This window comes from Pteronotus mesoamericanus, unplaced genomic scaffold, assembly GCF_021234165.1.
Source record: "Pteronotus mesoamericanus isolate MK-2021 breed Mesoamerican mustached bat unplaced genomic scaffold, CSHL_Meso_final contig_32, whole genome shotgun sequence".
Taxonomy (NCBI): domain Eukaryota; kingdom Metazoa; phylum Chordata; class Mammalia; order Chiroptera; family Mormoopidae; genus Pteronotus; species Pteronotus mesoamericanus.
This window is the reverse complement of record NW_026555134.1, coordinates 8,030,661-8,056,111: the sequence shown is the minus strand read 5'-3', so window position 1 is coordinate 8,056,111 and position 25,451 is coordinate 8,030,661. Positions and strand designations below refer to the sequence as shown.

General features: G+C 38.1%; 1 protein-coding gene across 3 annotated transcripts in view; it reads left to right on the top strand.

The window, feature by feature from the left end:
• The first annotated feature begins 3,328 nt into the window (after positions 1–3,328).
• PALLD (palladin, cytoskeletal associated protein) overlaps positions 3,329–25,451 on the top strand; it is a 348,613-nt gene continuing 326,490 nt past the window's right edge. For all 3 annotated transcript variants that reach the window (XM_054576070.1, XM_054576069.1, XM_054576071.1), the window contains exons 1-2: positions 3,329–3,463; positions 16,675–17,640. In XM_054576070.1, coding sequence (XP_054432045.1) covers positions 16,748–17,640 — 893 coding nt within the window. In that variant the 5' untranslated portion in view covers positions 3,329–3,463; positions 16,675–16,747. The remainder of the gene's footprint in view (positions 3,464–16,674; positions 17,641–25,451) is intronic.

Below are 25,451 nucleotides of genomic sequence, written 5' to 3'. Positions count from 1 at the left end.
CTGATATAATAACTAGTGTTCAATGTGCTTATTTCACTTAATAGTATATTTACAGTATCTTTCCCATATTACCACTTCTTGAGGTATATTATATTAGAAAGTACATTTTAAATATTATTATTAATAAGGACAAGGATAAGGAGTGAGAAGAGCAGTAGTCAAGATAATTCTGATGCCATCTTCCCTCTGATGTCATTGTTAGAAGTGGCACTTCACCATGCGCATTGGGTCCCTCACCCAACCCTGTTCACAACCCCAGTCAGAGTGCATGTGCTCTCCCAGACTGGCCACTGCTACCTTTCAGGAAAATGTTAAACATTTTAATTCATGTTTCAAGAAAAAGAGAGAAATTATAGACGTATAATTATATATATAGTGATATATATATATCACATGTATAATTATACATACATGTATATGATGATGCTACACCCTGTTAGGTACAATACTTTTATCCTAACCTAATCTTCAGTATCATCTCATAACTACATACTTACTCATTCCACATCCTTCTTTCCTCCAATTTGCCTGAGCCTAAAGAGCTTTAAATTTGCTGAATGAAGCAAATGAAATAAAATAGGGATCCAGGTCTTTAAGGTCAGTGGAACGAGGCCAAGAAATAGACCAAAATATATGTCATTTATTTAACTTATGCTGCCCTTTCAATGTAACCATCTTTCTATACAAGCATAGATGGAATTTCATTTCATTCATTATTCCATTCCTTGTTTTTCCTTCATAAGGAATTTGTTAATTCCAAGTTTTCAAGGGCTACTTCTCCAGCAATAACTGTGTGAATAAGAGTGTATGTATACACCTGCACAAACACACACACATACTTCAAATATCTTCATATTGTGGTCAGGTAGAACCATTCTCTTCCTATTTCACAGAGATGAGAGTGGATGTTAAATTTTGTCCAAAGAGTCATTCATTATCTATGGAGAAAGCCATATAGCTTTTCTAAGGAAAAGGACTTTTGTTGTTCAGATTCTTATAGTTTAAAACAAGCATAGTTTGCTGCATTGCTTACAATATACGAGAAAAGTCACATTTCTTTAACTTTTTGAATAAAATGATATCTACTATAAGGCCTTTCTCAGGACCACAAGCTACCTTCTTTTTTCCTTTTTCCTTTTTTCTTCTTACAGCTTCATCATTTTCCTGGTATTAGAACAAAATTTAGGAACCAGGCATTCCAGAGAAATTTGGGAGAGGCCTCCTTCCAGTCAGGCCAACATGGTCACCATTAGATTCATTGTGAGGTTTCCCGTTCTGGCCCCCGTGGCCCACTAGGAAGTAGAGGCGCCCACCTCTTTCGCTGCAGCTCCCAAGGCTATGATGCTTAACGCTCAGTGCCCAGGCCTCGACGCCCAGACCCTGCTCAGCGTCATGGCCAGTCACAGATGCCACCTCTCCTCTGCCCTTCCTGGTTTCAGGAACCCTGTTCTCAGTCTGGAACCTCCATCTCCCTGTAGAAGCACCAGCTCCCTCCTGCAGATAATCCAAGAACGTGATTTCAGTCTTACGTACAAATGACTGTGACTTTGATACTTTCACATGCTACTTTCAACTTTTCATTTCTACAGATGTGTGAATTTTTTCTTGTAACAAAAAAAAAAAAAACATTAAACATCATAAAACTTGCCTATACTTTCTGGAAAGACAAAGAGAAAACGTATAGTCATTCATTTGTAAAGATGCCACAACAACAAAAAAAGGATGAGTCACTAATTTCAAATGTTTATCTTCCTGGGAATGTTTTAGCAAGAGAAAGGTATCGGCATGAGCGTGCATGTCCTCAGCATACAATTCAGGTGGGGTTGTAAAATGAACCTGGGATTGTCGAATTATTGCCTGGGTACAGCCTGGTCCAGAGGGGAAAAAAATCCTGGTGTCCCTTACATAATATACCATTAATACAACATTAAAATCTGTTAGAACATCGAGACGAAGGTTGAGTCATATGTTAACATCCATTTACCTTTAATTTAATAATAATATTATTTTTATTAATATACTCATTGTATATATGGCATTTTTAACTACTTGCCTGGTTAATCTCAGCAACTCTTTCCATAACTAAGGTAATATCATGGAGAGGTTACAATATATTTACTCCCATAACCTCTTCCATGTTCAGCTTGCCTTAGGATGAAATAGAGGTTCTTGTTTAATTTTTGATTATGATGTTTTTAAGCACAAATATACAGATATTAATGTAAGAGACACAACAATACCAAGATGTATCAACTGTGACTATTTTCTTGTGTTCCTGTCATTACCAATTTTTAGAAATACAGCACTCGGTACAGTTGAAGATCCTGCTCCTTTCCCTGATCCAGGTTCCTGAAATTTCTTCCAGTGCCTCATCTTTTTCAACTTCTGTGCTCTTTAGATTAGAAACTGGATCAACTATTGTGGCATTTTCCAGACAAAGGAAGATGCAACACTTCATTTCCCAGTGAACTTAACAGGGAGGTTTTGTGTGATTATTTTCCATCCCTTAGATTTACCTGACCTTGGAACAGAAAAGCTTTCTGTTCTTGCCACAGCTACTTGTTATTTGGAAGTTCAAAATGTTACAGGGAGAGTCTATAGAATAATAAAGCGGTTCTGAAACTTTGTTTTTACAACAGTAAAAGGGTTCATACTTGTCCTGCATAGTATTCATTCAGCATTTATTTATTTCTTCAACAAATTTTTGTTGGAGGTTCATGATGTCATAGCCATTGGGCTAAGAATTCAATGTTGCGATGTATATAAAATTCATTCACTCTATGCTTATCTATTTAATGCTACTATAAACTATGTCTTTAATACACATTATAGTCATATAATAATTTTTTATTAAAAACTTGAAGTAAGAGAACAGTGGACGCTTCAGTCAATTTGACAGGTGCTAAATTTTTCAATAGTGAGTGGACTTGGTATTTTAGGATTATCTACCATATGAACTAAAAGTTAAATTCATTGAGAAGAAAATTATAGTAAAAAGGGTATTCCTTATGAATGTCACTTTTTCTCCTTGGAATTACTTAGAGTACTTCTAAATGATTAAGAATATGTTAAAAAGAAGGGCGGTGATTTTCAGCCACAAAGTCAGGGTGTAGAGGAAGAAGTGTAAATCTTGTGTTTATGAGGCCCATAAAAATATTATTTCCACACTAAGCACCTCCAATTTCTAAGAACCCAGCCCTCAGACCTGGGGTTGCCTCCCAGCTCCCTGCTGGAATTCCTGATGGTGGCAGTCTGAGGAAACATGAGTTCAGTTACCAAATATAGTTGAGTGGAGTAAGAGGACAGATGAAGCTCTGAGGCCACAGTTGCCTCAAAGTGACCACGGACCAAGGAGTCTGTAATGAATAGGCAAGGCCAGCCTCTGCTCCCCCAGAAAAGAAGAAATGTTCATCTGAACTACATCACCGTTTTGGAGCCTTCAAAGTAACCAAGGATTGAAAAGGTCTGTAAGATGTATCATAATATACTAATTAGTAGGACAACATTTGTTAAATTTTTAGAAGCTAAAAATATAATAGTAGTTTCCCTGAAGATATAATATTAGTTAGAAGATGCCTGGGTTTTTATTTGGAAGGGGAAAGTAATGGGAATTTTGCCACTTTTTAAAAACAGAATGTGTAAGATTTATCTGCAGGCTTTATTTCTACCTATACCACCAAGTAACTGCATTTTCCATAATAATCTTAAGCATGCTAAATTGCTGCTATTCATTCCAAAAGGAATAAATGTAGTTATGGAGCCAACATTTGTCAAAATTGTGTATGTGTTTTGTTTTACAGAAAATAATGCAATTCATTTAACCTCACCCATACTTAAGCTAAATACTGATAGTTTAAATGATATACTATAGATTGTTGTAAGATGTTAATTATACTTTCAAAGAATTATTTAAAATCAGTTGAGAGAGTAATAGCAAACATTTTAAACTACATGCAGAAAGGTTACATACTTTTCTGAAAAGATAAAGATTACTCGGGGAAACTAAAGTCCAGTCAAATTTAAGCATCATAGTATAATTTCATATCATGTTTTAAGTTACATATAAAATTGTCTTGAATCAAGTACATGAGGTTAATGCAAAATGATTTCAGTCTATTGCTTTTTAAGATTTGCTAAAAATACTAATTGCCTTTTAGTATGAATAAGGTGACCACATACAGAGTCCTTTGCCTGACAATATAGTATTCAAAATCTATTCAATCATGTATGTGCAGAAATTCAATTCTTATTACTTGATAAATATACTCTCCAATATTTTTCCTCAAAGAAAGAACTTGAATGCTCACTCCAAGTATCCAGAGTTTTAAAATCAGGGCCTATTTGACAAGTTATTGTTAACAGTAAACGTGGCCTAAGGATTTATCAAGCCAAAAACTGCTCCGTGAATGCATGATTACGTATTCCTAGAAACAAATTAGTCCTCTCACATTCTAGTGTCTGACATGGATTAGGGTCTGTATGCTCGTGGCCCTACGACAATTCTCTATCTGAAGTTCTCTGTTTTACTGCTAAAACTGAGTATCAAACAAAGGTCCTATAGCATACTTCACAATGGAGTAAGGTTGTAGATTACACTGGACAATTACAATCACTTAGATTTATTTACTTCATTTTTTAAAAATATAGAGAGAAAACATTTGTCAGATTTCAAACAAATCTGGCACATTCTAATAGATAATGCCAACTGAAGTCTGCCTCCAAGGCAAGAACCTCCACTTCATTAATATTATGTGTGATATCCAAGGGTATTTTGATAATTAAGTTCCAGTCAGGAATTTAGGTCACATAAAGTTCATGGTTGTGTCCTGTTAAATTTCAGCAAAGAAAACAAAGATGAATAGAACAGCTCTGACTATAATCTGTAACTGTTAAATTATATTAGAGACTATAGAAACACTTAGTAAATAGGTTTTGAATCTATGTGATACGAATGAAGCCCTGAATGAGGACAATGGCAGTGTACATAGATGATTTAGAAGTAAAATCTATTTGCTACTGATTCAATCTGGTGGATGAAGAAGATAATATGAAGAGGCTCCCGGGGATAACTCCAATGCTCTCTCTGTAAAATACTATATATGGCTTGTTTAATTCCCATATAAACAAGCTATTATATTATGCCCCTGAAATTGAGATAAAATATAGTGTTTGCTGGGTATTTAAAACTGTAGAATAAATAATACATATCTTCTGTAATGATAATTTACTAACAGATTAATAAAAAGAAATCCACATGCAGTATCAAGAAATAGATTAGAAAACTGCAGTTTTTTTGCATCAAATAAGATTTTAGAAACTTTTCATGTTTGACTTTTGCTCCATAGGGTCTTTGGTGAAAAGAATATTACAATAGAAGAGAGAGAGGAAGGAAGGAAGAAAGGGAGGAAGGAAGGGAGGGAGGGAGGGAAACGGAAACAAAAAAGGGAAGAAGGGGGGAGGAAAGTAATAAAGAATTTCAATGATAAAAACAAATGAACACTTCATGAAGAAATCTCTTTTCGGAGAACTGTCAAATAGGGCAAAAGACAGGAAACTTTTATAGGATGAAGAATAAAGAACAAGAAAGAGAAAATTAGAAAATATCTGATTGGCTTGGGCCACAGAGTCAGCCTTGTTTGGGGTGAGATAAATCAAGGAGGACTGTATAGAGCCCAGCTGGCTTGGCGTTTGGGAATTGGCTGACGCATAGACTGTGTTTCGGGTCAAGCAGAGCCTTTGAAAGGACACGAGAATTATCTGTTTCAGTTTGCTGATGCAGCACCACAGGCAAGAGTATCTCCAAGACGGGCCTAGAAATGTATTTCAACAAAAGGAAGAAATTTAGTCTAGAGACTGCCTGTGATTCCAAAACAAGAGGAAAAAAAGTTTTAAAGCTTTTCAACTTTGGTTTTCATAGTTTACGTTTTCTTTTAAAAGATTCTTAGTACTGAATCTTTGTACCAACAGTTTTTACTACTATTTTAGTAATCGTTTGAAAATGAAAACGAGTAAAATACTAAATTTAAATTTTAAAATCACTCATAATTTTAAATCTTTTTTTTTTTCCAAAGAATGTGAAATAAGCAAGAAAAGATTCCCCTTAATGTCCCACTCCTCAATCCTGTTTCTGCCTAAGCCCTGCCACAGAGGTAATTAGCATTAACTCTTTGGTGCGTGTTCTTCCAACCTTTTCCATGTATTTATTCCTTACCACGTGGACATTTCTGGATGCCTACTGAAATGTCATTATCTGGACTCTCTAAATTGCCTGGCCCACACGGTTTGGGATCCTGCATGATCCTTGGTGCCTGTCGGCCTTTCTGTAACATCGAACACTTTTTCTTTCACAATGCTCAGTGTCTCTACAAAGTATTCCGTAAACAGATTGCAAAAACCCCCCACTATCTGCATTCTTAAGTAAATGCCCGTAATATTCCCAATGAGAAAAGAAAACTTTGTGGTTAAACATAGGTTTCAACCCTCAGTCTACCATTCCCTGACAGTTCAACTTTGGCCAAATAATTGAACACTTTTATGCTGTTGTTTGGGTAATAGGAATAATAAAAATAATGTGTACCCCACCAATTATTCTGAGAATCAAATGATTTACTATATGAAAGTAGGCAATTCACAGTTCAGAAGCTATTGTATAGTAAGTCCTCAGGGAGGCTAGATTTTACTGTTTGTGATTGGGTTCTTCTTTCTACCAGACTGCCGTTTCTTGTGCATGGGCCTTGTCTTCCCCAAGTTCTTCCCAAGTCAAAGAAATACTGTATCTTTCAACAGCCTATAGTGCCTTGTCTCATGAGCATCCTAGAGGGCATGTCCCACAGGATAATTTTACTGACAAAATAGAGGATTATCCTGGGTATCAATGATCTGGTTTTTAGATAATTATCCCCAAAAGTCAGCAATTCTATAAACAAATGTCAGCAATTCTAAAAACAAATGTCATTTAAACTTTCTAAATTTGTCTCTATATGTTCTATTATTTGTATATTCACATATGTATGTGAATCTTATATATTCATATATTACAAATTCAAGAACTCAAAAATAAACATTTTCCCAAATACTAGGATAAAAATGCCAAGAAAATTTATAACAAGAGTTTTATGTCAAAATGTGTGATACACATACCAAATATAAAATATTCAATGAGAACTTATGTTCTATATTTCAGAGTAGAACATGAGTTCAACAAAATTCACTTAAGGAAAAATTGTGAACCATAAAATTATAAACGGAAATAATCTGTAAATTAAGTAACATAAAATTTCTTAAGAATTAATGAAATATGCAGCCACTTAACAAAATAGGTGACCAGGAAAGCTTATATTTGAAATCAATATTCACTTGGGATAAGCTAAGATGTTGATAAACTGCCTGTTGAAGGGAATCTATTGCCTCACAATTTTTGCCAACTCTCCCAAACCTTTGCTTCATCACATGTTTAGTTAAGACTAAGAGTTTGCAGAGAATATAGTCAAGAATATCAATAGCCTTGTATAGGAACAGATGGTTACTAGACTTGCGGTGATCACATTAGAAGGTAGAAATGTTGAATCACTATATAATATAATGTTATATAGTATTGTATGTCACTATAATTTTTAAAGAAAACTGAGCCTGGAATTACACATAATTTATCTGGAATAATTTGCCTTCAGAATACCATGAGGACACCTGCAACTGTCTCCATGATACCACTTGAGAGAACCTAAAGCAGGTATAATTCTCAGTATCTAATACCAGTTACACTTTTTCCTTCATCTGCATGATTCAGACCCTGTGACAAGCACTAGCCATGCGAAGACTGAGAGTTGTAGTCCTGCTTTCAAGGACTAAAGGAGACAGGGCTCTCTTAACCGATATTTATAATTCAGTAAGACGAATGTTATAATAAATGCCATGTAAAGTGTCATGTTCGAAAAAGGAGTAAATTATACTGACTTGGGCACCATAGAAAGCACAAAAAAGAAATGAAATTAAGTAGAGTTTTCAAGGATAAACTGGGATTTGAGACAAAGAAACAGAAGGGAAAGGGAAAAGGAATAGTATGTGCAAAACATGGAGACACGAAAGAACATGGAATGTTCCAGGAATAATGAGCAGGCCAGCGAGGCATGACCGCAGTGAGTCACAGTGACGACGGAGCACGGGGCTGGAGAGATTACATCAGGCAGACTGTCCACAGGCACATAGACCAGAGGCACACCATGCTTAGACCTTCTCTTATCAGCCCGGGGCTACTACCGGGGGAAAATACCAAAGGAGTGACATGACCATTCCTAGCATCTTAGATATCCTATAGCTATTTGTTTAAACTATTTTAACAGCAATTATCATGTTCCTCCATGTGTCTAAGCCATTTTTACTCTTGTCTAATCTCTCCTACTGGCTTACAAGGCCATGAAAGGAGACAAACTATGCCGGGCTCATCTTTGCTCTCCTTAAAGCTTCCCTTGCACATAGTAAGTGATAAAAACAGTTGTTCAATTGACTTCATTTTCCACTTACCATTCTGGGAAAGAGAAGTGAGAGAAAGCAAGAATGACTAAAATGAACAGGGCAAAATAAAGGCCATTTCTCCCATGGTAAAGAAGCTACAACTACACAAATTCCAAAATATTAGAAAGTAATTGTGGCTTATGAGAGTTTTAGGTGAAGTGACAACTAGGCTAAATTATTAATGATGGAGATGATGAAGAAGTCACAAAGGAGAAAAGGACTAAGAAAGGAGTTGCCAGACATTCCGAATTCCTTAGCAGAAGAGGAGAGAGGCAAGGGGCAGAAACAATTTAAAGATGTCAGAGAAAAGTCCTCAAAATTTCAAAATCTTACAATTCCACTTGCCAAAATGGAAAGCTTTAATGTTTTTGGCATTTATCTCACTTCCTCTTTAGTCATTAAAGACTATATAATTAGTCCTTTTGAATGTATTTCATTTCTGTGTCTATCACACCAGCATAGAATTGCCAAAAGCACTGTTTGAACTAAAACATGAAATCTCAGGGAAATAATGAAGATGTTTGCAGTTGTATTTCTTTTGATTATGACCTTTTTATCTTGGGGTGCTGACTGACATGGAAATCTCTAAAGTGTAATTTTCCAGTGAGTTTGGGCCACCTGGAAACCTCCCTTGCTCACCCACATTAAATGAGCATTTTCCCTAGACGACGTGCATGTTCTAGCAGCAACAAGTGGGGCACAAATTAAACCAGAACCATATATGCCATAGAGCTATTATTTTCTTTTTCACTATGCAAGCAGTTTTTAAGCTACACCTAATCCTGACAACTGGATCTTGTCAGATGGCGCCTCTTTAAAACCAAAATATAAGTTAATAAGCGGGTGCTTTAATCTGCCTCCGGCAAACATTTCCTATTTAAAAAAAAAAACCAAACTGAAAATTGTTTCATCATTCAGAAGTTTGCTTTAAGCTTTCTCATATAATGTTTTTCATTAAGTTTTAAAATGTACCATCTTATGTTCAGTTCACACAAAATACAATTAAATTAATAGCTGAACTCTGATTTCTGATCTACAGTTTTATTAGTCTGATACATTGCTTAGGATGCTTGGTTGTTAAAACTATAATATAATGGCAGTAAAGTGCATGGTTAAAATCGCAAGCTCTGGAGTCACCATCTAGGCTAGAGCCATGGCTCCCCTACATTTTCTGCCCCAGTTTTCTTCTTTATAAACTGGGCACGTTGTGAGAATTTTAAATGAAATAATCTACATAATGGCTTTTGACACAATGCCTACCTAATGGTGAAGAGTCCATTATTAACTGTTACCATTATCATGATCATCATTATTAGTGTTTAGGTAAGTTATATGAATTCATTAAGAAGCTGATGTTCTATAGCAAGGGTTGGCAAACTTTTTCTGTAAAAGTCTCGATAAGTATTTTAGGCTTTGTCAATCATAAAGTCTCTGTTGCAAGTACACAACTCTGACATTGTTCCATTAAAACAGTCAAAGACAGTCATGTGGCTACACTCTAAATGCAGTCAGAAGTCAAAAGGCTCTGCTTCTAAAACCATCCATTCAGACATCTTGCTGTCTTCATACATCCCTCCAGATCTCTCAGCCATTCTCACTATACCTTTTTTCATTACGTCTTTAGTCCCTTAATCTCTTTATATTCAAATGCTTACCGATAAATTTCAATGTAGCATAGATTTCAGAATCCACCCATCTTGCCAATATATTCTCAACAACCTTGCCCATTTCCTTTCCATCTTACCTGTGTGTCAAAACCTGGGTCATCTATCTCCACATCTTCACCTGGACTGTGGAACTCTAGTGCAGAGAAGTGCCCGATCACACAGATTAATGGCACTATAAACACACCACATCCAACTTCAACTAAGCCCTCACTGCTGCCTATAAATCCTTAAGGAAATTTCTCCCTTTCTACAACAACTATTTCAAATTGTCTCCTGTTCTTATAAACTTCTAAATGCACAGAAGCCTCAAGGTAGGGGCTCCCCTTTCTTTCAATGATAAATTCACACAGATTCTCTCTCTCTCACGCAAGCACGCGCGTTGTATTACTTCTCTCCTTTGACAGTGGAAGAACTGTACCCTCCAGCCTGAAGCCATCTGTGTACTATAATAACCCATTTTATCTCATGTCCTGGGAGACCTCTTCTATATACCACCCCCACTTTCTTACATGGATCTGCTTCTCCCTATTGACGAAGCCCATTAGTACCGAAACATGTTCCTGTGCCCTGCCCTAATAAATAACCTCACTAGAATCCATACTTTTGTCCAGCTACAGGGCCTCTCCTCCTTTCTATGAGCTTCTCCAAAGAATCAACCACACTTGCAATCTATACTTCCTTTCCTAATTTCTCAGCATAACTGACATCTGGTTTACATGTCTGTCACATAGCCAAAATTGCTGTTGCCATTTATGCTAAATTTCCCAGTTGCTACTTCAAAAGGGTACACCCTCCTTCATGGGTCATTTGCATAACACCCCCACTCTCCTGGTTCGCACCCCAACTCCCTGGAGGATTCTTTCCTTTTCTCTCTTGATGACCTTGCCCATTCTTGTGGCTTATGGTACCACCCATGGGCTAGTAATTCCGAGTCCAGCTCGCTTTACCCTTCTTTGGGCTCTGGACCACTGTCTCAAACTGCCTTTCAGACATCAGCACCAGAGGTCCCCGAGCTCCCTCAGATGCAGAAAGTGCAAATCAAAATTAAGCTTCATTTTTTTCTCAAAACTTGCTCCCCAACTTGCCTTAAATGAATTAATGGCATGGCCCATCCCATTGTTTGAGTAAGAAATCTATAATCCCGCCTCTGCATCATCTTCTTGTTTAATCAGTCATCAATTTCTGTCCTTTCTATCTTCCACCTGTTGATCCAGTCCACTGTTTTCTACCTCAATGTCACTTGTCCACACTTTCATCTTTTCAATCTACTACCAATTGTGTTTCTTAGTAGCAAGCAATGGAAATATTCTTTGCTCAACTTGAGTGCAAAGAGATTTACAGATAGAAGTTGTGGCAACTCACCGAATGAAGCCAGGAGTCTATGCTGGGGGCAGAACCACAGTCAGAACTGTGCCAGAAAAAGGCTCCTGTGTGGCTATGCCTGCATCACAGCTGGACGGTTCACACCGCAGCGCCCATCTCCAGCCCCGGATGCCCCCGCCCGGCCACCACGGCTGCCCTGAACGCTCTCTGCTGCTGCCTCTGCTGTCACTGTCAGTGTCCAGCTGTCAGAATGGCTTCACCGTGGAGCCTGCTTCAAAGTCCAAGTTGGGTGCATCTAATTGCCAAGTCCAGGCCATGTGCCAACACATATGCCCAGGCTCCAAGGTGCTGGGGAAGCAAATATTTGGAGATTTTATATTCCATTATGATAATTAAATTCAGTTTCTCCCTGAGGCTCATAATATAAGGAATTATCCAATACTAAGAAAGAGGTTCAGATAATGGGCAACCAAATATAAAACTGAGAAACATACACAACCCCTAAATACTACAAAAGCCTTCTCACTGACTTCTTTTATCTTGCCTCCTGTCCCCTGGCTCTGTCTCCAACCCAGGCTGCAATCAGTCGGGTTTCTAAATTGCAACTCTGGGATGTTTCTCACATACTAACAGTCTTCTTTTGTCTCCCAACTTCCCGTAGGATAAAATTCAAGCTCTTTACATAGCTTCAGGCCCTCTCTGACCCCACTCCTGCTTTCTAACCTTAATCTATGGCTATTTTCCCCATCTCCAGGGAGAGATCTGTTTAACTGAACTTCTCTCAGCTACCTGGATCTCTCATAATCTCCTGGGATTCAGTACAGTCATGCACTGAATAAGGGCATTTTGGTCAATGACATACTGTATATGCAACAGGGGTCCCCTAAAATCATAAAGGAGCTGAAAAATTCCTATCGCCTAGGGATGATGTAAGCTGTCCTAAAGTCACGGCGTTGAGTTGTAAGGCATTGCTGTTTTTTGCCAGCCTCAGTCAATCGGTATGGCAACTCTATCAGACAGAAATGGCTGTGACATTCGCCTGAGCTAATAAGCTTCCCACAGACATCCGTTTTTTCCAAGCCAGTGTTACACCTGGCCCGATCTTATGGTTCTTATTACAATTGCAAGACACTTCAGTGATGACTACTAGGAAAATTTGAAGAATAAAAGAATTGATAACTTGCCGGCCCTGGAGAGTACAAGGGCACAGAGCCACTTCTCAAGTAGGGGAGTGTGAGGGGAGCACGCTTTGGGGCGGCGGGGGGCCCTAGGGTTTGGAGGGCTCACTCTTTATTGGTGACTTTAAAATATAAGAGCAAGAATTTAAAGTGTGGAAAGAAAAAAAAGAAAAAAACAGCCCAAATAATTAATTACCGAAATCAACCAACATGTGAAACAAAGGAGCCTCAGTCACAGGAGATGCCCTGGCTCTTTCTCTAGCCGTGTGGCTGGTGTTTACTCTAGATAACCTTTGCTGAAGCAGAGGCCTCTTAGAACAGGGTGCCTCTTTGAGGACAAAGGCATCCTCCATGACTTTCGCAAGTGTATATATAAGGGAAGGTCTGTTTCTTTAGCAACTATTCATGGAACAGCAGGAAACATTATGAACATGTGCTTTATTGAGGAGCCCACACCAGCTGAAGCTGAACAAGAGCACTGGAGGTTGGTGGAAGAGGACTGCCACGTGGCAGTGCACTGTGCGGCAAGCTGGATGCCAACTCTCACGGCGGCAGACTCCCAGTGGGAAAATCAGAACCATTTTCAAGGCCTGCATGGAACTTCACCATCCTCCCCAATAGCACAGAGTTCATCCTGCATCATCTCAGGGCCGTATCTGGAGTGACAATTCCCCGGGTAAACATCCACATGGCCTTTTCTACCTAATGTTGGTCTCAAGATCAAAACCACCTTCCCTGCGTTTACTATTTACACACTGGTGCTGATCGCATTTGGTATTGTATTCTTGCTGAGGAAGAGAAAAAGCTCCAGGACATGGGCCTCCCATTGCTGCAAGCCAACGGAACCCCAGAGCTGCAGGTGCTGGAAAGCTAAGTCATGATCTCCCCAGATGTGTTGTACAAAGAGGAGATCAAGATGCACAGGACCCTGGGGCAGAGTGGCCAGTTTGTCATCTGCTTCCTGGGATCCTTTGTGTCCAAAATGTGCTATGGCTACTGTGTCTCTGAGATCACGCACTTTGCACCACCCAGGGGACAAATATGTGCTTCCAGATGGCTTCATAAAGCTATTTTCCATGGAGAAATTACTTTACCAGATTGCACAAGTGGAAACAAAAAACAAAAAAATGGCCCTATTCTTTATTATTATTATTATTATTGATTTGAGAGAGATATCCATCTGTTTCAAAAGTTAGTCACTTCATAATCAACAGTTTTGTTTCCAATATTTACCTGGATTTTCAGTTTAGCCTGCTCCACTGGTGGTTGACACAGAATTGTTAGCTAGAACAAGAGTTTCAAGGTCTAGGCCATCCTTACTAAATACTATTCTTGCTAAACGTTAAAATGTAGCATAGTATTTTGCAAACGAGCTGCAAATAGGATAAGCTTGGTAGGAACCCAGCCTGATAAGTGTGGCCAGCTGCAAAAATAAGAAATCAACAATAATGTATTTAAGCAATGGCTAAGCCTCCCTTATGGGAGGCAGAGCTTTGAATATGAATCCCCTGTCTCCTTTATTTGTTGCAAGTAAATAAAATTACCTTGCAACAACCACATCTTGATTTTTAATAGAGCACTCCAAATGGTGAACTCCCTGAAGTCAGTAATAAAATCTTTCCCAATCTCTATCAGCAGTGAGTTCAATACAGAAAGTGAATTAAATCTAAACACATTCAAATATTCAAAATATACTAATTATAGCTAATTTCCATGTATGGGCTATATTTAAGAATTGTTGAGGAATCAGAGTGGTTTCATCCTGGAGCCCATACTGAACAAAAGAATTAGAGTAATGTTTGGGTTGACAGAGGGGGGACAATGATGAGACCACTCTAATGGATTTGTAAGATTTACTTGGACAACAGTGGGAAACACAGGTTAGTAGATAGAGAAGGACTAGAATGTAGAGAATCTCCTAATTGAGGCTTAACAAAGTACGTAACCTTTCTAAGAGCACATCTAAGACACAAGTATAACATTCAACTAAAGAAGATATGGCGGGTTACTAATGAACTTTAGGATCTCTGGTTATAAATCTTATGTTGAATTAGCAAATTCTATCAATCACCATATCCTAAGTGATAGCAGTTCCTTCAGGGACATTTCTGGAACCCCTCTACCTAATGCTTTTCAAAATTAGAGAAAAAATAACATTTCACTTAATAAAAGAAAATCTCATTACTCTAGGCAGAATCCCTAGATGGGAAACTGCTCCTAAACAAGCAGCTCAATTCTATCCTCATAAGGCATACTTACCTTCTGGAGAATGAATATCTCACCAAGTTACTCCTGCCCCAACTTATGAAGTTGAGTTTCACCACACCCAGAAAGCTTCCTATATTGACTTTCAGACACAGCCTTGAGGCATGGATCACCTCTGAAGTTTTCTAGATCTTCTCTCTATCATTCTATGAACAATATATAGAAAAAGAACAGAAGAGAGTAAAAAGAAAGTAACTGCCTCACAATATTTAATTCAAAACACAGTATAATTTAAACTGATGCCCAATTATTTGGCAGATAATGAAACACATTTCATTTAATGCTGGTAATATTCTAATATAAATGTCCTATTCAGGGCACAGAGTGTTCTCACATGTCCTTGAAGGTTAGATAAGCTCTCATAGCAACCACGCACTTTCCCTTTCCTTTGACACCCTATTCAGATTTTCAATTATTTGTATATTATTTGTTTAATGTCTTCTCCACATACCCCTCTTTAACACACCTCCTTAAACGCAAGGATTGTGTCAATAGGCTGGATCCAGAGTGAGCAAAGTTCAGCTCCTGTGCCAAAGCTATCCCACCGCCTATTTTTGCATGGCCTACAACTAACAATATTTTTATTGTTTTAAACTGTTGTAAAAAATATTAGTGTCCATAAATAAAGTTTTATTGGCAGACAGCCATGCATCTTTACTCACATATTTCTATGGTGGGTTTGATGTTCCAAAGGCAAATTTGAGTAATTACATAGAAACCATAACAACCCACAAGGTCAAAGGTATTTACTATCTGGCCATATATTTAACAAGTTTGCCAGTCCCTGGTCTAGAGCATGACTAGACCTCTAGCACCCTAAACTTTATAAGTGATTATTAACTATGCATTAAATTAACTGTTGAGTGAATGAATATGAATGCACATGGCTGGACAAAGGAAATAAGGTTCCAAATATTTCATTGAAAGCTAAAAACAAAGGAGGTTGGAATCAACATGTATTTTGTGGTCATTTTATAAATAGGGTCAGATTTACTGAAAATATCAATAAGCTACTAATCCCATACCATTAATGAAATTAGAACTTCCATGAGGTGTGTAGTGGGGGCAGAAGGGAAGGAGGCCTTGGGAAGCGCAGCAAGACCTACGCTCATAGTGTTTACTGCAGTATCATCTTCTTCAATTACTCAGTGCTGGTCAGTGGTATACTTAATATTCGCTCACAGGGCAAACATTAAAATAAGATGATAAATACAAGTATACTTAATGTTTCTTCGAACTTATAGAATAGAGAAAAATCAGGTCTTACACAGTACAGTTGGCCCTTGAACAACACTGGGGTTATGAGAGCCAACACTATTTGGAGTCAAAAATTTGTGTATTAACTTTTGACTTCCCCCAAAATTAACTACAGCTGGCCCTTCGCAGCTAGGGATGTGACCAAACATGGAGAGAAAACAGTATTTTGGATTTGCAATTGCAAGTCTGCAGTTGGGAATGTGAAAATGCTGTTTCCACCAGGGTTTGTTCAATCTGCAGATGCGAAACGGAGGATAGGTGGGGCAGGTTGTATTTACTGGGGGGAAAAAAAACAAACACACAGTTCAAACCCATGCTGTTCAAGGGTTAACTGTATATTTGTTCACCTTAATGTTTCTCCTAATTTGTAAATTAGTAGCATTAGGAACACACACACACACACACACACACACACACACACACACACCCTCCCCATTACTACTCATGGCAATACCGTCTATGTTGTCTTTCAGAAGTAAACTGATATCCAGTGCCTCTAGCCTTCCTGTTGAAAGCAGGCAAAGAGTGCATGAAGGCTCTTCAAATATGTCAGAGACTTCCTCCCATGACTCCTTCTACGATTCCCTATCAGACATGCAGGAAGAAAGCAAGAATGCTGACTGCTTCCCTGAGCTGTCTGCTTTTCTCAGCCAGGAAGAGATAAACAGGAGCCTTGACCTGGCCCGGAGAGCAATAGCCAACTCGGAGACAGAAGATTTTGACTCAGAAAAGGAGATCTCACAGATTTTCAACGTCTCTCCCACAAGCTTCTGTGAAAATTCTTCCCGACAGGAGACCAAATTGGGTGAGCCGACGTCCTCGGGGAGACCTCGGGACAACAGGCCAGAAGAACAGGCCGAGCAAATCTCCTCACCTGGTGCAAGGCGGAAACCTGCCACCTCACCCCTGCTTGCCAGACCCAGCTATATCCGGAGCCTGCGGAAGGCTGAAAAGCGTGGTGCTAAAACTCCCAACACGGGTGTAAAGCCCAAACCGGCATATCAAGGTAAGTCTGGCCCCCAGAGCCAGCTGTGTGATAAGGCGGCTAATTTCATCGAGGAGCTGACCTCTATATTTAAAGAAGCGGCAAAGCCAAGAAACAGAAGCCCCAATGGGGAGTCATCTTCACCGGACAGTGGGTACCTGTCTCCTAAGAATCAGTCGTCGGCCCTGATGAGTGTCTCCGCCAGCCAGAGCCCCACCGAAGACGAACAAGAAATGGAAGCAGAGATGAAATTACCCGAGGCCAGACATTGCTACCGGGAAGGCCAGGACGAGGCCGTGCCGGGCCTTGGCATCTCTCACCCCCAGCCCCAGAGCGCACTCCACTTCCCGTCGGCTCCTCGCTTCGTCCAGAAGCTGCGGAGCCAAGAAGTGGCAGAAGGAAGCAGAGTTTATCTGGAGTGTAGAGTCACTGGAAACCCAACGCCTCGAGTCAGGTAAGAATTATTTTATTACGAATATCAAATGATTTGTGTCGAGTTTTTGGTTTTTGCTTTAATGTGAAAGGAGAGGAGATTCCCTCTATGGTTAGTCTTCTGGGGTCTGAGGTAGTGTTTTCAAGTACCTGAAAGGCAAAAGTATCTCAGAATGGCGAATAGTAGTTGACTGAGTTGTCCCTGGTGAGATATATTTGTTGGCACAAACCACCTAATATCTGGGGAAAACAAAGGACTGGACAGGCATAGAAGAATACAACAGGTTGATGTATATTGGACTCTGGAATTAACAGCCAGGGAAGCTTGAAATGTGCAACCGATTTATTCAAAGTACTGTGAGAAGCGTGTGCCTGATTTCAGTGTGAGTCGCTGAAGATAGCGGAAAGTGTGGCTAAAACTAGACGTTGTCTGGGGGCACCGAGGTGAATGGCGCAGGTGTGCTGAGGCCCAGCGCCAGCATAGCCACCAGATACATCATCTGGTCTGGGCCTGGACTAACCCGGCACATGTTCACTTCAAGTAAGCACACCCACGTGTGTTCTATGTTGTGCAGCTAAGGAGGGCAGAACTTTGTTTAACAAATATAAACCAAACCAAGAGTGGTACAGGTCTATTGTTCACACACAGGCTCCAGCCACGAGAGCACAGGCGCCGCATAAAAGTAGCAAGTACATGAGTGTGCAGTTAGTTGGAGTCAAAAAACACTTACACCACCATGTCCATCATAATTTCTATAAATTCTTCCTCCTTAATTGCAGAATTTATAGCTTCTGTGCAAAAGGTTAAGAGAAGTGACCCTGGAGGCAGACCGCAGGGTTTCCAATCATAGCTCTACCTTTTACCAAGTAGGCAAGTTACTTTGTTGACTCAGGTTCTTCATCTGCGATATGGGAAACATAACAATACCTACCTCATTCTATTTTATGATGACTAAATAAAATAATATGTAAGAGTAAAACAAGACCTTGCACCTAGTGACTTCTCCATTGGTACCACCCATTATTTTTATTATTTCTCATTTCTTAATGTCCTATGCCAAGTTAAAAATGGCATTTCAAGTTAAGATGATACTATAAAAAATAAACCATTCATTTATTTTGAAAGCTTTGCTTTTATTAGTGAAACATGTTTTTACCTAAATTGTGCAAATAGAAGAAAGTAAATTCAAAATTATGAAATTTAGAGAAATGATAAAGGAACTCACTGGCTAAAAAACCACTGGTTCTTTTAATTAATATAGCATTCACAAATCACAAACATTACCTCTCACTTTAGATCCACTAATACATACTTTGCTAGAGTTGGTTTTTTGGGTTTTTTGTTTTTTCAGTTTGACTAATCATTGCTCACAAACATGGAGTAAGCATTAGCATACTGGCTTAAAAGTGGTGTAGAGGCAGAGAATTTGTTTCCAAACCAAATTTGTTCAACTAATTTACCTTGTCAATTTTTGCAGTAATTTTGCTATATTTTAGAAACTGACAGCAGGGGGCAGTAAAAAACTTCTTAATGGGTTCATTTAATTAAATATGTCCTCTTAAATCCTGTCATCTTAATACATATCTTTGCCATAAGAAAAGTTTCTTATAGTTTTGCCTGCAACAGAAATGAAATTGAGTATTTCTTTTGGACTCTATTTAATATTTTTTAAACCCACTAACTCAGAGAACATTTTTCATTAGAAATATATTCACATGCCATTCAAGCAGTTCCACAGGTTTTTAAATTACATATGATTCCACTCACATTTAAAATAGGCCCTGCCAAATGTATGATCATGGGCAAGTGAGTATACCAGACCTTTTCAAAAATGACAAAATCAATCCATTTACTATCAAAGGATTAATTGGACTGTATCAAACTTCACTTAACCACCTGATAATTTGGGGGGCTATCAAATTCATGCTTCTGCCTTTTGTTTGTTTGTTTGTTTATGTAAGGGGGTATTAATTGAATTAGAAGCTACAGAATTATTAACTAGTTTTCTTTTATCTCTCTGTCTACCAAAGCCCATGACCAATGTTCATTAGTCATTACAAGTTGTGCCCTTCTAGAATAATTAAGTATTTGGTGAGAATGCTCCATTGTTTAAATGACCATCATTAGCTAGTCATTTTTGTATCTTTTGAGTTTTTGGAGTTGGGGGTGGTTTGGGGGATTTTGGGGGTTGGGGGTTGGTTTGTTTGACTGAGCTCCTTTTCCACATGAATCATTTGACAGTCTAGAGAGAAAATCTTTGAAGGAAATTTTGTATGAGGAAGAAGACTTTTAATAAAGAGTTATGTGCTCTGGGCTACTTTTAGAGCCTGACTCACACTGATTAGTCCAGAGACTCAGGACCCAGAGATTAGATAGCTTATTGATTGGTGGGCCACCTCTGTAGGTCCCAGAAGCAGGTGACAGAACTTGTGGGGAGAGACCTCTAGAAGCAGAGGCCTGGCAGACACTGGCTGGTAAGTGCAGAGACATTCAGGATTGAGAACGTGGCAGCTGGACAGGCGGTGAGTGAGCTGTAGTGCAGTTGCCAATGGTAAGATCCAGACTTCCTTAAAGGAATACACCACAGGATAATATGGCAGCAGGTATTGGGTTCCCAATACAGGGGACTGGAGCACAGGGAGAAAATTCTACTCTTTAAGAGTTTAGTTAAGGAAAAGGTGAGTCTACTTAACTGCTTCAAAAAAGACAAAAGCATGGAGCAGGAGGAAGTGGAAACTCAGACATAATTAAATGAGGCAGGACTTCAGTGACTAAACTTGTGCAGGGCTCAGAATAGGGAAACAAATTGCTAGACTGGCATGGTTGGGCTACTATGCTGCTGGCCTGGAGCTTCTTTTTGGCCTAAATAGAAACATTTGGTCTGGGAACCTGGATATAGTGAAACACAGTCGTAGAGGAAGTAGCCCCAGCTACAGGAAGGACTGGCAGAAAGAGTAGGATCGAAATGCCAGGCCAGTCATTACAAGACATTTCTACTTATCACTTCACCCTCCCACAGACAAAACTGGAAAAAAATACCAGCTGTAACCATAAATAGGACTGAAAAAATTCCATTTTGCTCCTCTATGCCTGCCTAGTTCCAACAAGAACTCAACCAAAGACAGAAAAGCTGATGGAAGAAAAAGCTTGTGTGTAATAATTGAAGTTTTACGCAATTTAGATAATACTTGGCTATATACAGGTTAGGTGCTACTCAAATTATATGCAAATTATTTGTTGACAATTTGAATTATTACATGCAATTTTAAAAAGTCAGAAATCCCTTACATCACTTAACTTTCTTGTTCTCTCCATTCTCAATTTTTGTTAGTTGGTGAAAAATCTACTGAGGATTTTAGTTTAAAATTACTTACAGTATTATAAAAATGAGGCTTTATATTTTCACTTTATACTTGTAAAAATATTTCATTCTGGCAATGATATATTTTAAAGCATGTAAATATAAGGAAACTAAGATAGAAAACAAGAAATTATTTGCCTAGTAACAGAAAATAATTAATTAGTCATAGAGACTGGCATATAACCCAGGTTTTCTGATTGCTGATCATGTACTGCAGTGGTTCACAAGAGGATTTAGCTACTGTCACTGCTGTTTTGCTGCTTGGACAAGGCTTACTGACAAGCTCCAGAAATGGAAATAAGTGAAACTGATACGTTTAAAATCTTCTAGGACTGGAATTCATATTCTGAATATCTTTAAAGAAATGGCATCCTGATAAATTCCTCAACATTGTTCTATCTTTTAAAAACATAGCCATTTATAGTTATTCTTTCACTCTCTGTCTCTTTTTTCTCTCTTTGCGGTAAGTTAGTACTGTAAAGTAATTCAAACAATGTAAACCAAAAAAAAAAAAAAAAAATTTAGGGGAGGCAGATATTCTCCATCAAATGACTCCAAACAAGATATCATTCCCAATTCTTAGACAGTAGTCCAAAACATCCTTATATTCAACTTATATTGTAAGGTAAAATATGAACATACTCATTAGAAAAAGAACACTTTTAAATACCCACTCTTTGCAGTATAAATTGAATCCAAGCATTTTTAATATTCTAAGTATAATTATTCATATCTAATCATAAGATGACTATTAGGTCATCATTATTAGCCTAGGAAAGTTTCAATTAGTGTATATAATTAAAAACAATTAAAATTTTTCTTTTTATAATCAAAACTCAGCATCTCCAATGCCTCTACATTACATTACATTACATTACATTAGCATGACTTTGATCATCATCAAAAGCAAAAGAAGAATTAGCCATATCAAAGCTGCAATGCTGCCTGTAAGAACTGACATCTCCCCAAAAGGAAACAGAAATATAAACAGGTCGTTGATTCACTTTTCTTACCAAAGGTGTGGGTATATCCCATTTATTGAGCACTTTGGTCTGGGACAACGTAGCAACAGCACCACCAGCCAGTAGGTTATAAATGTGCATGCAGCACTTGTAAAATTAAGAGCCAGGTGGCTTAGCTTAGGAGTATTGTTTTGTTAAAGAATATTGTCAACGAGGAGATACTAGATAGTCCTATTAGATTATCAAAAAGAAAAATTGATGGTGCAAGTGTTGTTACTGCACTTGAAAAGTACTAGACATAAAAAATTTGGGGAACAATTTTGTGATACACATTAAAGTTAAAGATGTACATACCCAAAACTTTAGTGTAAGACCCAGTAGCCTACTGACTTTTGTACTTTGATATATTACATTTGATAAACCTATTAGATATCTAAAACTGAACTTCTGATTCTCTTCTTCAAAAACTTCTTTCTACATGTTCTCTATGTCAACAAATGACCATCTTTCTTCCAGCTTCCAGCTGTTCAAGCAAAAAACCTCGGAGTTCTCTCTGACTCTTCTTTCTCTCACACCCCACATCACCCCATCTGTCCAGCAAATCTAGGCGGCTCTACCCCTAATATATCCAGAATCCGACCCCTCCACCTCACCTCCACTAGCAAGGCTCTGGTCCAAGCCACTCTCACCTTTCTCTTAGATGTTAGCTTTCCATCCTAATCTGTTTCCTTGTTGCCGTCCTTGTTTATTGCAGTCTACACAGCACCTAGCGTAATTCTTTTCAATAGAATTGTGGTCACAACAGAATGCAAAGCTATCCAGCACCTTCTCATCTCACTCAGAGTAAATCCTAGGGTCCTTGCAAACATTAATGAGACCCCATCTCTCTGACTTCATCCCCTGCTACTCCTCACTCCCCGCTGTTTATCCACTCCAGCCACAGTGGTGTCCTTGCTGTACTCCAACGTTCCAGGCGTGTCCCTGTCCCAGGGGTTATGTACTTGCTGCTTCCTCTACTTGGAATGCTCTTCCCCCAGATGTGTGCAGGATGGATTGGATACTTCATCCTCTTCATATCTCTCCTTGCACGTCGCCTTCGGAGTATAGCCTTGCACGGCTACCCTATGTAAGAGAACAGGTCCTGCCCACTGCACTCTCTATACCACTCTCTAGTTTTGTTTTACTTGGTAAAAAGTTTCTAATTGTCTGTCTCCCTCAGCAGAATATAAATTCCTTGAGTATAGGAACTTCCATATGATTCTGGCTGTTGTGTCCCTGAGGCCTACAATGGTGCCTAGAATATAGTAAGTGCTCAATAAATATGTATTGACTAAATAAATGAGTAAATTCCACTTCTATGTATGTACCTGGAAGAAAGTTTTATTCATGTGTACAAGGATACATGTATAAAAATGTTCATAGCAGCAGTTTCAAAAAAGCTGGAAAAAACCTAAATATTCATCAAAAAGAAAATGGATATCTCTTTGAGACAGTGATTTCATTTCCTTTGGATATACACCCAGAAGTGGGATTGCTGGATCATATGGTAGTTCTATTTTTAACTTTTTGAGGAACCTTCATATGTTTTCCATAGCAGCTGTACCAATTTACATTTTTACTAACAGTGCACAAGCATTCCCTTTTCTCCACATTCTCACCAGTGCTAGTTATGTCTTGTCTTTTTGATAGTAGCCACTCTAAAACAACCTAAGTGTCTGTCATTGGATGAATGAATAAAGGAAATGTAGCATATATATAAAGTGGAATAGTATTAATCCATATAAAGAAGGAAACCCTGCCATTTGCAACAACACGGATGGACCATGAGGGCATTATCCTTAGAAAAATAAGCCAGTCAGAGAAAGACAAATACCTTATGATCTAATTCATATGTGGAACCTTTAAAAAGCCAAACTCATGCCAGGGTTTGGGGAATGGGGTAAATGGAGAGATACTGGTCCAAGGGTACAAACTTCCAACTATAAGATGAGAAAGTCTGGGGGCTAATGTACAGCATAGCATTATTATTAACTACAGATAATAATACTGTATTATGTACTTAAAAATTGCTAAGACAATCTTAAATGTTCTCACTACACACACACACACACACACACACACACACACACACACTTGTAATTGTGTAAGATGATACATTAATAACCCTTATTGTGGTAATAGGAAAATCATCACACTATGCACCTTTAACTTATACAATGTTAAATGTCAAATATTTCTCAATAAAGCTACAAAAAAAGGAAATAAATGGATAAATTGTGATATATATTCATACAGTAATTGAATTAGGGTTTCATGAATCAGGATGTCTGAAACTCACAATAATAGCATAATAGCAATTTAAAAAGTTGCAAAAAAAATACTTAGATTGCATGAATAAGTTTATCCATAGAAGTTAAAACTGCAAAACAGCACTATCTCAGGCTTAGGCGTATAGTAAGCATCCTCTATAGAAAAATACACAGGAATGACAAATAGTAAATTTCATACAGTGGCAACTGTAGAGATAAAAATGGGTAGTAGAGACACAAGTGTAAATTATTTTATTTTCATACTTATTGAAAAATTTTTTATTTTACTCTGCTGGTCCAGTTTTGTATTTGGTATGTTCATCAGCATTACTCCTAATTAACGGCATGATTTACTTCTTAAATGCCATTCAAAAAAATGTCTTGGTGTTAAACAATGCAAATTGGGTAGGTTGGCTCTTCGCTGTTTGCCCTTGTGAGTTATAAGTTAATCATTTTACGAGTTGTTTTAGTTGTACTTTAGAGTTTTTAGAATGTTTGTGTTTTGAATTCATGATGGCATTAATAGGATATTATATGTATTCAGTCTTGTACCAAAGATCTTTTATGGTGCAATCTTCCCAGTTTTTTGGCTGTAGAGGGTACAAAAATTTGTATGTGAGTCTCTTGCTCTTAAGAACAAAAATCCCTGCATTTAGACACACACACACGTACGTACAAGGTACCTTTTTAGAACTAGTGGCAGTCTGCAGACGAACAAGAGCTGCATATCACTGTCTCACCATCCCAATGGCTTCTCCTCTGTCATTGTCCTTGAGTGGTAGGAGCAAGCAAAATGGGGCATATTTTAAAGGAAATGATGCAATTTTATAGTTTCCTATTTCTCATTCTCTTCTTATTTCATTTTTAGTTCATTTTTAAATATTTTTCTTCTCTGTACATTTGCACTGAATTGGAAAACAAGTCTTTTATATTTTACAGTGGACAATAAATGTTCTTTAAGACATTAAATTGCCATTGAACTAGAAACCAGAGGAGATTGAGCAACAGAATGGCACCTTTGTTTTCATTATTTTTGATTCCTCCACACAAGTGATTTCTGTGAGTTAATAAATTAAAAGGATATGACCTATCATGCTGTTGTGTCCTCTTTCCTGTACTTTCCATTTTTCTCAATCCCTGTTTTCATCCAAAATCTATCCCTGTGCAACTCTCACTAGAAAAAGTAGCTGTACTTCTGCA